This window comes from Tachysurus fulvidraco, chromosome 22 (genome assembly GCF_022655615.1).
Source record: "Tachysurus fulvidraco isolate hzauxx_2018 chromosome 22, HZAU_PFXX_2.0, whole genome shotgun sequence".
Taxonomy (NCBI): Eukaryota; Metazoa; Chordata; class Actinopteri; order Siluriformes; family Bagridae; genus Tachysurus; species Tachysurus fulvidraco.
In genome coordinates this window covers 16,406,892-16,422,606 of record NC_062539.1, presented here as the reverse complement: position 1 = coordinate 16,422,606, position 15,715 = coordinate 16,406,892, and the positions used below count along the sequence as shown (strand labels likewise).

The window sequence follows — 15,715 nt, the reverse complement described above, 5'->3', positions numbered from 1 at the left end:
TAAAAAAATAACAATAAATAATAATAATAATAATAATAATAATAATAATAATGATGATGATGATGATGATGATGATGTGATTGAGAAGTTTTTAAAGATTAAAATAAAAAAAACATTTATGTACAAGAAAGAAAGAAAGAAAGAAAGAAAAAAAGAAAGAAAGAAAGAAAGAAAGAAAGAAAGAAAGAAAGAAAGAAAGAAAGAAAGGGTTTGTATAGGGGAAAAAACAGAGTAGCTGAGAAAAAATAAACATACCAAAAGGGTAAAAATGTAAAACAGGTGAAAAGAGAGAATCTAAGAAAGAAAGAAAGAAAGAAAGAAAGAAAGAAAGAAAGAAAGAAAGAAAGAAAGAAAGAAAATTTGTATAAGAAAAAAACAGAGTAGCGGAAAAAAAATAATAAACATACCAACAGGGTAAAAATGTAAAACAAGTGAAAAGACAGAATCTTCAGAGAAAGAAAGAAAGAAAGAAAGAAAGAAAGAAAGAAAGAAAGAAAGAAAGAAATACAAAACGAAAAAAAAGAATGAAATAAAACTCAGAAAAGAAACAAAAATCAGAAAGAAACAAGAAGATGTAAATAAATGAAAAGGGTGTGAATGAGAAGAATAGGAAGAAGAGAGAGAAAAAAACAGTATACTGTATAATAAATATACTGTAATTGGGTGTTTCAGGTGCGGTAGCTGGTTCTGTTCTATACCAGCACACATACTAGCAGGTTACTGTCACTGCTGGGCTGAGATTGAACCAGCATGAATCATCAGAGGTAGCCATCTGATGGTTCCTCTCTGTTAGCTGGATTACAGGAGGACTGATACATTACAGACAATACACTAAAATCAGTATAATATAATACACTAAATCAGTAAACTACTGACAGTATAATATAATCAGTACACTACAGTCATTGAGTAGAATACAGTCAGTATATTACAGTAGTATAAAATCAGTAGCTACAGCCAGAACACCACAGTCAGTACATTACAGTAGGTACTCTACCGTCAGCTTATAAGTCAGTACTCTATAGCCAGTATAATATGTTCAGTACACTAAAGTCAGTACACCACAGTCAGTACAATAAAATCAATACAATAGTCAATATGCTATAGGTAGTAGAATAAAAGCAGTAGCTACAGCCAGAACACCACAGTCAGTACATTACAGTAGGTACTCTACAGTCAGCTTATAAGTCAGTACTCTATAGCCAGTATAATATGTTCAGTACACTAAAGTCAGTACACCACAGTCAGTACAATAAAATCAATACAATAGTCAATATGCTATAGGTAGTAGAATAAAAGCAGTAGCTACAGCCAGAACACCACAGTCAGTACATTACAGTAGGTACTCTACCGTCAGCTTATAAGTCAGTACTCTATAGCCAGTATAATATGTTCAGTACACTAAAGTCAGTACAATATAGTCAGTACATTCAGTCAGTAGAATAATGTCAGTACACCACAGTCAGTACAATAAAATCAGTACAATAGTCAATATGCTATAGGTAGTAGAATAAAGTCAGTAGCTACAGCCAGAACACCACAGTCAGTACATTACAGTAGGTACTCTACCGTCAGCTTATAAGTCAGTACTCTATAGCCAGTATAATATGTTCAGTACACTAAAGTCAGTACAATATAGTCAGTACAATAAAATCAATACAATAGTCAATATGCTATAGGTAGTAGAATAAAAGCAGTAGCTACAGCCAGAACACCACAGTCAGTACATTACAGTAGGTACTCTACCGTCAGCTTATAAGTCAGTACTCTATAGCCAGTATAATATGTTCAGTACACTAAAGTCAGTACAATATAGTCAGTACACTCAGTCAGTAGAATAAAGTCAGTACACCACAGTCAGTACAATAAAATAAGTACAATAGTCAGTACTCTACACTTAGCTCACTACAGTCTGTCTGCTCCTTTAAAGTGTGCACTCGAAGTGTGTATAGGGAAGATGGATGGACGGATGGATGGACGGACGGAGGGATGGATGGATGGATAGACAGAAAGATAGTATTTTTATTTTCTCATTTTGCTTCAAAGGCAGTGATTATTACTAGATTATTATTGGATTCATAAGTGACATGTTCTAATGGCTCATAGATAAAGAAAAAAAAGACATAAAGAAGGAAAAAAAGAAAATAAGCTTGAAAGAAAGAATACTTTCTCTTACATATTCTCTACATTTACTGTGTAATTTATTAAAACACAGTGGGGTAAAAGCTCTACATGTTCTGTATGTTACAGGTTTTAAACCATTTACACAAGAAACTGAAGAACATGTCCAAAAAATCAGAGGCATCTAAAAGGAAGGTAAGGCTTTTAAATACATCTTCAGAGTTTTCAAAATATTCTTTAACATCACAAAGGGAACTGTAAATAGCATCAGTAAAGCTGCATCTTTGGGTTTTTAGCCCCAAAGGATGGGTTTATAGAATAACTCTATTTCCTCTTTCCACTGTTCCACACTCTAAAAATTCAATTACTTTCATCTGGCACTGAACAGGTTCCTGAGACCTGCTCTGACTTTTGTGGATGTATAAGAGAGTCGACCCTTTTTTTTTGCTGCTATTGAATGGCAGAAATAAAGCAGATTAAAATACACTGCAGATGTGACATAAATGTAAAAAAGCCTGTGTAGTGAAGCTGGCATTTATTATGAACCTTATTAAAGCCTACTAGCTTAACTAATATTAAAGTGACTGGTGTGAAACAAGACCTGGGGCCTGAACCGTGATCGCCAAACAAAGCTCATGGAAATCTATTGGTGAAAAATCTCCTGTAACTAAAGTCATGATGCAGAGATGAAAATCTTTCAGAAAAATGTTTGATTGCAAACTCGAATGGAATCAAATAAAAATGAACAAGACTTACTTATAAGATAAAATACGGTTAAACTATATATCTTTAGCGGAAGCTTTAGGTCTGTCTTTTTATGTCTTAGCACCGTGTGTAACGTCATCATGACGTTATTATGACGTTGACTTAACATGAACTTAATGTTAGCTAAAATTGCATAACTGTTCATTGTTGCTTGTTCGATATGTTTTTCTTGTATAGTGACTTGGATATTTGTATTATGACCGGGTTAGGGTTAGTGTATAATGACCAGGGTTAGGGTTAGTGTATAATGACTAGGGGTTAGGGTTAGTGTATAATGACCAGGGTTAAGGTTAGTGTATAATGACCAGGGTTAGGGTTAGTGTATAATGACCAGGGTTAAGGTTAGTGTATAATGACCAGGGTTAGGGTTAGTGTATAATGACCAGGGTTAGTATATAATGACTGGGGTTAGGATCTGTGTTAGGATTAGGGTTAGTGAATAATGACCAGGGTTAGGGTTAGTGTATAATGACCAGGGTTAGGGTTAGTGTATAATGACCAGGGTTAGGGTTAGTGTATAATGACCAGGGTTAGGGTTAGTGTATAATGACTAGGGGTTAGGGTTAGTGTATAATGACCAGGGTTAGGGTTAGTGTGTAATGACTGGGGTAAGTATTAGTGTATAATGACCAGGGTTAGTATATAATGACTGGGGTTAGGATCTGTGTTAGGATTAGGGTTAGTGTATAATGACCAGGGTTAGGCCAGTGTATAATGACCAGGGTTAGGGTTAGTGTATAATGACCAGGGTTAGTGTATAATGACCAGGGTTAGGGTTAGTGTATAATGACCAGGGTTAGTGTATAATGACCAGGGTTAGGGTTAGTGTATAATGACCAGGGTTAGTGTATAATGACCAGGGTTAGGGTTAGTGTATAATGACCAGGGTTAGGCCAGTGTATAATGACCAGGGTTAGGGTTAGTGTATAATGGCCAGGGTTAGTGTATAATGACCAGGGTTAGGGTTAGTGTATAATGACCAGGGTTAGTGTATAATGACCAGGGTTAGTGTATAATGACCAGCTTAGGGTTAGTGTATAATGACCAGGGTTAGTGTATAATGACCAGGGTTAGGGTTAGTGTATAATGACCAGGGTTAGGCCAGTGTATAATGACCAGGGTTAGGGTTAGTGTATAATGACCAGGGTAAGTGTATAATGACCAGGGTTAGGGTTAGTGTATAATGACCAGGGTTAGGCCAGTGTATAATGACCAGGGTTAGGGTTAGTGTATAATGACCAGGGTTAGTGTATAATGACCAGGGTTAGGGTTAGTGTATAATGACCAGGGTTAGTGTATAATGACCAGCTTAGGGTTAGTGTATAATGACCAGGGTTAGTGTATAATGACCAGGTTAGGGTTAGTGTATAATGACCAGGGTTAGTGTATAATGACCAGGGTTAGTGTATAATGACCAGGGTTATTGTATAATGACCAGGGTTAGTGTATAATGACCAGGGTTAGTGTATAATGACCAGCTTAGGGTTAGTGTATAATGACCAGGGTTAGTGTATAATGACCAGGTTAGGGTTAGTGTATAATGACCAGGGTTAGTGTATAATGACCAGGTTAGGGTTAGTGTATAATGACCAGGGTTAGGGTTAGTGTATAATGACCAGGGTTAGTGTATAATGACCAGGGTTAGTGTATAATGACCAGGTTAGGGTTAGTGTATAATGACCAGGGTTAGTGTATAATGACCAGGGTTAGGGTTAGTGTATAATGACCAGGTTAGTGTATAATGACCAGGGTTAGTGTATAATGACCAGGGTTAGGGTTAGTGTATAATGACCAGGGTTAGTGTATAATGACCAGGTTAGGGTTAGTGTATAATGACCAGGGTTAGTGTATAATGACCAGGGTTAGGGTTAGTGTATAATGACCAGCTTAGGGTTAGTGTATAATGACCAGGGTTAGTGTATAATGACCAGGGTTAGGGTTAGTGTATAATGACCAGGGTTAGTGTATAATGACCAGGGTTAGGGTTAGTGTATAATGACCAGGGTTAGTGTATAATGACCAGGGTTAGGGTTAGTGTATAATGACCAGGGTTAGGCCAGTGTATAATGACCAGGGTTAGGGTTAGTGTATAATGGCCAGGGTTAGTGTATAATGACCAGGGTTAGGGTTAGTGTATAATGACCAGGGTTAGTGTATAATGACCAGGGTTAGTGTATAATGACCAGCTTAGGGTTAGTGTATAATGACCAGGGTTAGTGTATAATGACCAGGGTTAGGGTTAGTGTATAATGACCAGGGTTAGGCCAGTGTATAATGACCAGGGTTAGGGTTAGTGTATAATGACCAGGGTTAGTGTATAATGACCAGGGTTAGGGTTAGTGTATAATGACCAGGGTTAGGCCAGTGTATAATGACCAGGGTTAGGGTTAGTGTATAATGACCAGGGTTAGTGTATAATGACCAGGGTTAGGGTTAGTGTATAATGACCAGGGTTAGTGTATAATGACCAGGTTAGGGTTAGTGTATAATGACCAGGGTTAGGCCAGTGTATAATGACCAGGGTTAGGGTTAGTGTATAATGACCAGGGTTAGTGTATAATGACCAGCTTAGGGTTAGTGTATAATGACCAGGGTTAGTGTATAATGACCAGGTTAGGGTTAGTGTATAATGACCAGGGTTAGTGTATAATGACCAGGGTTAGTGTATAATGACCAGGGTTATTGTATAATGACCAGGGTTAGTGTATAATGACCAGGGTTAGTGTATAATGACCAGCTTAGGGTTAGTGTATAATGACCAGGGTTAGTGTATAATGACCAGGTTAGGGTTAGTGTATAATGACCAGGGTTAGTGTATAATGACCAGGTTAGGGTTAGTGTATAATGACCAGGGTTAGGGTTAGTGTATAATGACCAGGGTTAGTGTATAATGACCAGGGTTAGTGTATAATGACCAGGTTAGGGTTAGTGTATAATGACCAGGGTTAGTGTATAATGACCAGGGTTAGGGTTAGTGTATAATGACCAGGGTTAGTGTATAATGACCAGGGTTAGTGTATAATGACCAGGGTTAGGGTTAGTGTATAATGACCAGGGTTAGTGTATAATGACCAGGTTAGGGTTAGTGTATAATGACCAGGGTTAGTGTATAATGACCAGGGTTAGGGTTAGTGTATAATGACCAGCTTAGGGTTAGTGTATAATGACCAGGGTTAGTGTATAATGACCAGGGTTAGGGTTAGTGTATAATGACCAGGGTTAGGCCAGTGTATAATGACCAGGGTTAGGGTTAGTGTATAATGACCAGGGTTAGTGTATAATGACCAGGGTTAGGGTTAGTGTATAATGACCAGGGTTAGGCCAGTGTATAATGACCAGGGTTAGGGTTAGTGTATAATGACCAGGATTAGTGTATAATGACCAGGGTTAGGGTTAGTGTATAATGACCAGGGTTAGTGTATAATGACCAGCTTAGGGTTAGTGTATAATGACCAGGGTTAGTGTATAATGACCAGGTTAGGGTTAGTGTATAATGACCAGGGTTAGTGTATAATGACCAGGGTTAGTGTATAATGACCAGGGTTATTGTATAATGACCAGGGTTAGTGTATAATGACCAGGGTTAGTGTATAATGACCAGCTTAGGGTTAGTGTATAATGACCAGGGTTAGTGTATAATGACCAGGTTAGGGTTAGTGTATAATGACCAGGGTTAGTGTATAATGACCAGGTTAGGGTTAGTGTATAATGACCAGGGTTAGGGTTAGTGTATAATGACCAGGGTTAGTGTATAATGACCAGGGTTAGTGTATAATGACCAGGTTAGGGTTAGTGTATAATGACCAGGGTTAGTGTATAATGACCAGGGTTAGGGTTAGTGTATAATGACCAGGGTTAGTGTATAATGACCAGGGTTAGGGTTAGTGTATAATGACCAGGGTTAGTGTATAATGACCAGCTTAGGGTTAGTGTATAATGACCAGGGTTAGTGTATAATGACCAGGGTTAGGGTTAGTGTATAATGACCAGGGTTAGGCCAGTGTATAATGACCAGGGTTAGGGTTAGTGTATAATGACCAGGGTTAGTGTATAATGACCAGGGTTAGGGTTAGTGTATAATGACCAGGGTTAGGCCAGTGTATAATGACCAGGGTTAGGGTTAGTGTATAATGACCAGGATTAGTGTATAATGACCAGGGTTAGGGTTAGTGTATAATGACCAGGGTTAGTGTATAATGACCAGCTTAGGGTTAGTGTATAATGACCAGGGTTAGTGTATAATGACCAGGTTAGGGTTAGTGTATAATGACCAGGGTTAGTGTATAATGACCAGGGTTAGTGTATAATGACCAGGGTTATTGTATAATGACCAGGGTTAGTGTATAATGACCAGGGTTAGTGTATAATGACCAGCTTAGGGTTAGTGTATAATGACCAGGGTTAGTGTATAATGACCAGGTTAGGGTTAGTGTATAATGACCAGGGTTAGTGTATAATGACCAGGTTAGGGTTAGTGTATAATGACCAGGGTTAGGGTTAGTGTATAATGACCAGGGTTAGTGTATAATGACCAGGGTTAGTGTATAATGACCAGGTTAGGGTTAGTGTATAATGACCAGGGTTAGTGTATAATGACCAGGGTTAGGGTTAGTGTATAATGACCAGGGTTAGTGTATAATGACCAGGGTTAGGGTTAGTGTATAATGACCAGGGTTAGTGTATAATGACCAGGTTAGGGTTAGTGTATAATGACCAGGGTTAGTGTATAATGACCAGGGTTAGTGTATAATGACCAGGGTTAGTGTATAATGACCAGGGTTAGTGTATAATGACCAGGGTTATTGTATATTGTATATTATATTTGTATTTATTCATGGCTTCATTCATTCTGAATGTCGAGTTATCTCTCGAGGTTTTTTTTTTGTTTGTAATGGTAAAAATAATCACACACACATATAAAAAATGTGAAATACTGACCGCAAAAATTATTTCACACTACAACTGGGATGTAAAAGACACTGAAGAAATTTTGGGGATTAGTTCTCTGAAACTGGGGCTGATTTCTTTCCAGCCCAGACTCTAGATTATACACATTGACTCATAAAATATATTCGAGGATGTACAAACCGGATTATTTATTCCATACCTTAGAAAGGGGCGTGTCCTTATCCGACGTACAGACGGATCCAGATGTGTTAATAGCGATCTTTTGCATTACAACCGATTTGGAAATGTGAGTGCGTCTATGCTGAAAGTTCTGAGAATTCTTTCAAAGCGTCACCATTTTCCATGTTGATTTAAGAATCAGACTCGACAGACCGAACGCCGCCTGCCAGACGTTACGAAAAAAAAACTATAAGCTGCTCACATTAACATGATAAAGTGCTGCTCTGAGTGCTTAAATAAGATAATGACATGATATGATGAAGCGTCTGTTTGGGTTTTTGTTTATTTTTTTAAAACGTGTGCTGGATTCGTTTTGCTATAGCGAGTCGTGTGCGGCCACCGTGAGCCGAGGAAAGTGGAGCCTCTCTCTTATCAGCGTGACTGATGAAGGTTAAAAGCAGTGTTCAGATGGACATTACTCACTCCATTCTCTGAGAACAGTGGCGTTAAAATGCAGCTGAGGAAACGACGCTATCGCTGCGCTTACGAAACATCAGCTCCTATCTGTGTATACACACACACACACACACACACACACAGAAACAGAGAGACAGAACAATTCAACTCGGTGTGTGTTGTCAATTAAAAACAAAGACACCACAAACAACTGCCTTCTTCATCACATCACAATTCAAGCTAATTAAAGTTAAATGAATGCACGCACACACACACACACACACACACACACACACACACACACACACACACACACACGTCTCACTGATTTGTCTATTTGTTTTGATGTACAGGAAGCATAGAAGTTTTTTTAATAATTAATGTAATATTGTTGTTGTTGTTGTTGTTATTATTATTATTATTATTAATATTATTATTATTATTATTATTATTATTATTATTATTATTATTATTATTATTATAACACAAATAGTATACAAAATTTCATTGATGCCTGTTTTCAGGAAGTTGAAAACTACATGTTATCCTTTACGTACTTAATGCTCTTTGCTCCTAGTGAATCCGTAATCCGTAATTAATCTCTAGTCTAGTTAGCTGTCTAACTCAACCAGCCCATGTCAACCAGGTTACTGCTGATATTAAGTGAAAGACTGCTAGAGGTTTTTACATCAGGGATCAACATAATGACTCAATCTGTGTTTTAGGGGTTCAAAGTCCAAAGTCATGCACTGTAGGCATCTTTAAATAGTCTGCAGCATGTGAAATAGGTGTGTGTGTGTGTGTGTGTGTGTGTGTGTGTGTGTGTGTGTATGTCCTGCCTGGAATCGATTCCAGGTTCCCTGTGACTCTGTGAAGGATAAGCGCTCCAGAAAAAGGATGGATGAATAGAATTTGATATTATGACTTACTAACTTCTAAATTTTTGCAGTGCTGGGGCTTGAACCCTAATCCTCGAATCAACCACCCAGAGCCTTAACCGCTTGAATCACCCCTGCATTAAAGTGACGTGCCATACGGCTAAGTACGGTGACTCCATACTCAGAATTCGTTCTCTGCATTTGACCCATCCAAAGTGCACACACACACAGAGGTGAACACACACCCGGAGCAGTGGGCAGCCATTTATGCTGCGGCGCCCGGGGAGCAGTTAAGGGGGTTTGGTGCCTTGCTCAAGGACACCTCAATCGTGGCCGGCCTGAGACTCGAACCCACAACCTTCGGGTTAGGAGTCAGACTCTCTAACCATTAGGCCACGACTGCCTAATGAAGTGTCAGGAGTGTTTTGTGTGTGTGTGTGTGTGTGTGTGGCAGAAGAGTGTCAGCAAGAACCAAAGGAAAGCTGTACAAGACTAGTGAGAGCTGCTATGCTGTATGGGTTAAAGACTGTAGCAGTGAGGAAAAGACATGAGGCAGAGATAGAGGTAGCAGAGATGAGGATGATTAGGTTCTCTTTAGGAGTGATGATGATGGACAGGATTAGGAACGAGGACATCAGAGGGACAGCTCAGGTTGGCTGTTTTGGGGACAAGGACAGAGAGACTAGATTGAGATGGTTTGGACATGTACAGAGGAGGGAGATGGTTATGTTGGTAGAAGGATGTTGGAGATGGAGCTGCAGGTAAGAGGTCAAGAGGAAGGACAAAGAGGAGATACAGTATATGGATGTGTTAAATGAGGACATGAAGGTAATTGGTGCGAAAGTAGAGGATAAAAGCCCAGGATAGTTAGGTGGAAACAGATGATTCGCTGTGGCGACCCACAACAGGAAGAAGATTTCTTAAGTTATTGTAAAGATAATTCTGTTTTGCAGTTCGCAAGTGAGCCAGACTTTAGTGCGATAAAGTTGACACATACTCTACGTTCAGGTTTAGTCAAAGTCAAGTGTAATGTCTGGGGGGCACGGTGGCTTAGTGGTTAGGACGTTCGCCTCACACCTCCACGGTTGGGGGTTCGATTCCCGCCTCCGCCTTGTGTGTGTGGAGTTTGCATGTTCTCCACGTGCCTCGGGGGTTTCCTCCGGGTACTCCGGTTTCCTCCCCCGGTCCAAAGACATGCATGGTAGGTTGATTGGCATCTCTGGAAAATTGTCCGTAGTATGAGAGTGTGTGTGTGCCCTGTGATGGGTTGGCACTCCTGGAAATATCTTTTATGAAACAACTATCTATCAACTAGATAAAAAAATGAATAGACATAATGAAAGAGGCTGTTTAGCTTCATATAATGTCAAAGTAAATGTCTTTTATTTGTCATTCGGACAGTTGAATACATAGAAAACTGCACATTGAAATTCATATGCATGGAAGCAGCATTGAGAAATCCAAGTACATATAATATATAACATGTACTTAACAAAATACATTTTACAAATGTGGCACCAGGGCAAAAAAAACCCCAGAGAAATGCACAAGAGATACTGTACATCTACAGTATGAACTTAATGTGTGTGGAAATGACTCTATCATCGACTGTTTAAGAGTCTAAGAGTGAGTGTTTTTTAGCCAATTTGTTTTCTCTCGAGTTTTCTGGAAGCGCCTGCCAGACAGAAGCTGTTGAAAGATATTGTCCTATATGACTGTTGCCCTCGATGTTCTCTAAGGCTCTTCTCAGGCACCGTTTCAATGAAATGTCCTATAGAGTGGATGTGCATTGAGGTGTGCTCAGCCACTTGTCTCTTGCTGTAGTCTATAATCATTTCCTTTGCTTTACTGACCTTCAGGGAGAGCGAGAGGTTGTTGTCTGACCACCAAGCAGCCAGGGTTCTGATCTGTAATATAGTGTTCACTTGTCCTGCTAGAAAAATACTGCAGCCTTTTTTTAGGAGTTTATTTTCCCATCTAAGGGAAGATAAAATGGGAAAATAAACCCCTAAAAAAGGCTGCAGTATTTTTCTAGCAAGAAAAGTGAACACTATATTACAGATCAGAACATTACAGATCGTCTAAAAAACGATTTATTTATTTATTTGTTTGTTTGTTTGTTTGTTTGTTTGTTTGTTTGTTTGTTTGTTGAGTGATTGATTGCAAATCTGATCCCATCCATAATCCACTCACTTCATTAATCCAAGAATTTTTCGGCTAATTACGAGTTTTGTAGCCGGTAACCACAAATTACCGTAATGACAAAAAATTGTAAGCTCCATTTGTAGCTTATAACAATTCATTAAAATGACGTTCGTTCGGACGCTGTGATCCATTCGAATTTGATTCAAAGGCTGTTCTGTGAAACCGAAAGCCTCGAGGTTTACTCGGAAAAAAACGCACTTTATTCCCTTCGAAAAGGGCATTATGTACACAAAGAAGTATTGTATCTCTGTATATTTCCATGGCAACCAGAAAGGGAATGCTGAAAATAAAACGCTTTTAGAATATATTTATTAAAAATTTGAAAAGATTAATATCTTTTCACCAAAAAAAAGGGACACTGTTTTTCACTTATTTTTTTTTTAGCGGTATTTTTCAAGTGGTGCCACATGGCCATTAGCCAGTTCTAGCCTTTGTTCCATATTCGTTAGGCAATCCTAACCTTTTCTGATCTTTTGTTCAGAATCTCCTCAGAGTCCTACTTTGAGCAAACCTTCACCGTCCCCGGTTGCTAAGACCTGTATGATATGGAAGATCTATCTAGTTGACAGGGATTGCCAATGGGGGGAAAAAACGGTTTAAATAAAAGGAAATTTTCTGAAATGTTTACACGTTTACGATTACACGAGTTCTTCCGGTGGATAGTTTTGGTGCCAGTCAGATGGGAAACGTTTTATATTATTGATGTTAAATCTGTCTGTTTTTTCTCAGACGGCACAGACGGTGTTGGTAGTCGTGGTGGTGTTCTGCCTCTCCTGGCTCCCTCATCACATCGTCCATCTGTGGGTCGAGTTCGGTTCATTCCCTTTGAACCAAGCGTCTTTTATGTTCCGTGTCATCGCACACTGCCTGGCCTACAGCAACTCCTCTGTCAACCCCATCATCTACGCTTTCCTCTCTGAAAATTTCCGGAAGGCATACAAGCAAGTGTTCAAGTGCCAGGGCAACGGATCTCCGTCCAACGACCTCAAGGGCGTACGCAGCAAAGCCGAGACGCCACCCATCACCAACTGTACCAGTGTCTAACGGATGTATGCCGAATGTCAAAATATCTTTCTTTTTAAACACAGAAGCACCTGACCTGAGTTAAGGACCATGAAAGACAGTTATTTTATGTATATAAAGCTTCCTTTATGCAGTATGTACACTATTCAAGCTTTGCCATGATTCTTCTGTCTGTTCTCAGCCTGGTTTCCGTGTCAATATCCAGCTTGTAAAAACAGCCACTTATGAGCATGTGAGGAAATTCTCGGTGGATGAGTCGGGAACAAATAGAAAGACGGTGAGCATTGAGAAGGGCACTTTGAACAGAAAATGGAGAAATTTGATGACACTGATGCTGACCTGAGAATCTAAAGCTCTGCCTTTATGGAGAACATCGATGATGTGTATATAGTATGTTCTAAAAAAAAAAAAACCACAAGTAAGCCATAAGCTTTGTATTCAGCATGTCTATGGAAAAGACTGGTCGCTTTCCAACGTCTATATAAATTTGATCCCAGGGTCTCCTCTTTCACTGTAAATTAAGTGAAGCTAATCTCAACTAAAGTTCTTCTTTCTTGTCACCTATCAAGTTGTCTTTAACAAATCCAGTGCGTCCAGTCCAGAGACTACGGAGAAAAGTGGACAGATGTACGGACGCCACTTTCTCAATCTAACCTCTTTATTTATCTCTTCTGAGAACTTTATCAAATTCGTACTCGATAGGTGGAAACTAATCCGATGAGCTATAATTCATTTACAGTATATTTCCAAGCAAGCTAGTATGTAAAAGCTAACCTAGCAAGAAAAAAAAAATCTACTGAGTAAAAGCTTACCTAAAAGTCCAAAGAGTGAAACAAAACAAAGCAGAAGCTAATCAGTGGTCAAAAATTAAGTCTAGCAAAAATCCAGCAAGACGAAGTCTCTGCTAATATTAATCAAACGCTAACTACTGAGTAAAAGCTAAACTTACAAGAAAAGCTAAAGCTAACTAGTTTTGTAAAGTTCGTTGCGACAAACTTTGATGTTGGCTTTGACGATGCAAGTATTCGCAACGGATGGTGCTTTTTGCAGGCAAGTGGACATAAGGGTCAGTATTGCTTTTGGAGGCAAGTGGACAGAAAGCTAGGTTGCCAAAACATTTGGGGGTAAGCGGAGACGAGCATGTGACGTCATCCAAATACTCCTGAGGAAGTTCCCTGATTGTTTTGATATGTCACTTGTCCATGTTGTGCTAATTTTTTATTTTCACGTGACATCACGTGACATCACGTGACGTAAGCAGAATACCCGTGAGGACGTTCCCCTCATCGTGCTGAGTGTTTTGATGTATCACATGCCCATGTTGTGCAATTTTTTTATTTTCATGTGACATCACGTGACGTCATCAGAATACACGTGAGGTAATTCCCCTCATTGTTCTGAGTGTTTTGATACGTCACATGTCCATGTTGTAAAAAGTTTTTAGATTTTGCATATTTTGGGGGCGGGGCTGCGGCCCAAACGAAACAGTTCGAAAGCTTGCCGAGTTATAAACCTCCAAAGTTTATAATGGGAGTCGATGGAAAAAAAGGCCATTTTGAGACCCGGTACCGGAAGTACCGGTACTCGGACCGCTTAGAAAAGTAATAGCGACAAACTTCAGACCAGCGTCTACAACATATCCGTATTTGGTGCATGTGGCTCGAAAGCCCTAGGAGGAGTTACTCTTGATAAATTTTTGTCTAAGCTTTAAATAGGAAACCGAATGTTGGCTTCTACAAAGCGACATCATTACTGTCATGACTACATTTGAGTTGAGCTAAACCTTTGCTGTAAAATGAGAGTGCTGCGAAAACTACGATCGAACCCGAACGCCGTCCGTATTTTCTCTCTAGTCAAAATTTCACAATCTGTCTTGCATGTTTACTCTAAACCTTACACCGCATAAGCCAGGATCCGGTGCTCTAAAATTTAGCTTTAAGGCATAGATCCTTGTGCATGCTTCATGTGTGTACAGTATGTGTTGATTTTGCTGTTATTTATGCCACTGTTGTATATTAGTGAGAGGAAATGTGTACGGTGTGTGCTTCTTTTCACCGAGTACCTCGTGTGAATGTGTGTATTCGGCCGCTTAGCCACCGAAATGATGCTTGAGTTGCTTTTTTTCTGCTCAATAGTATGTGTTTAACCTGAAACTAATACGCTCAACTGAACATTAAAATCGTAACTGAAACCGTTTCTCGTTTACAACGATTTCTTCACAAATAAGCTCTGCATCACAGTACGATAAATTGTACATCGTTTTGAGATATCCATTCTGTAGCGACAGGATTCTGGTCCTCCAAAGCTAAGGATAGCTGCCTGTTTCCTCATCTCATCTCTTATTGTCTGCTTTGGAGACTGTGTCATCTTTTGACTTGTATGTATGACAGTTTTGTATTATTTAATAATAAGGTCTCCATCACTTCTCACAGTTCGGCTTCACCTTCTTCTAGATTTCTCTTTCTTTTTTGTGCCACCCAGACAGGTAAGTTATCATCCTTACTATTCAAGTAAACATGCACGAGTCCTAAATGCTAGCGAGATGGAGATGGAGATGGAGATGGAGCACGTGGTATAGCAGAGTGATGTGATGTGATGTAACGCTCCTTCAGATAAAAACTGAGGTCAATACTGTTTACATATATACATATATATATTGGACCAGTCATTCACACCTGGGGTACACCAGGAGGCTAAAGGACTCTCTCAACATGATGCTAGCACCACCATGTTTCACTGAAGGGATAAAGTACAGGGTGATAAGCAGTGTTTCTTTTCCAACATGTATTGCAGTCCACCACTGTATGAACTTTGTGTCGAGTCTACGGTACACATTTATTTATTTATTTGTTTGTTTGTTTGTTTATTTATTTATTTATTACAGGGACAATGCATATTAATAAAATAAAAATTCTGTCAATATGCCAGAGTTAGCCAGATGGCTAATGGGGGGGGGGGGTGTTAATGGAAGCCTTTATTATCACCACATATACATTACAGCACAGTGGAATTCTTTTCTTCACATACTCCAACTGAGGAGGTTGGGGTCAGAGTGCAGGGGCAGCTATGATACAGCGCCCCTGGAGCAGGGAGGGTTGAGGGCCTTGCTCAAGGGCCCAGTAGTGGCAGCTTGGCTGTGCTGGGACCCCGATCTTCCGATCAACAACCCAGAGCCTTAACAAGTTGCGCCACCACTGCCC

General features: G+C 39.4%; 1 protein-coding gene across 1 annotated transcript in view; it reads left to right on the top strand.

Moving 5' to 3' along the window:
- LOC113640252 (galanin receptor type 1-like) overlaps positions 1-13,606 on the top strand; it is a 14,620-nt gene extending 1,014 nt beyond the window's left edge. The window contains exons 2-3 of the mRNA XM_027142648.2: positions 2,251-2,316; positions 12,222-13,606. Of these exons, the coding sequence (XP_026998449.2) occupies positions 2,251-2,316; positions 12,222-12,536 (381 nt within the window). The 3' untranslated portion in view covers positions 12,537-13,606. The remainder of the gene's footprint in view (positions 1-2,250; positions 2,317-12,221) is intronic.
- The last annotated feature ends 2,109 nt before the right edge of the window (positions 13,607-15,715 follow it).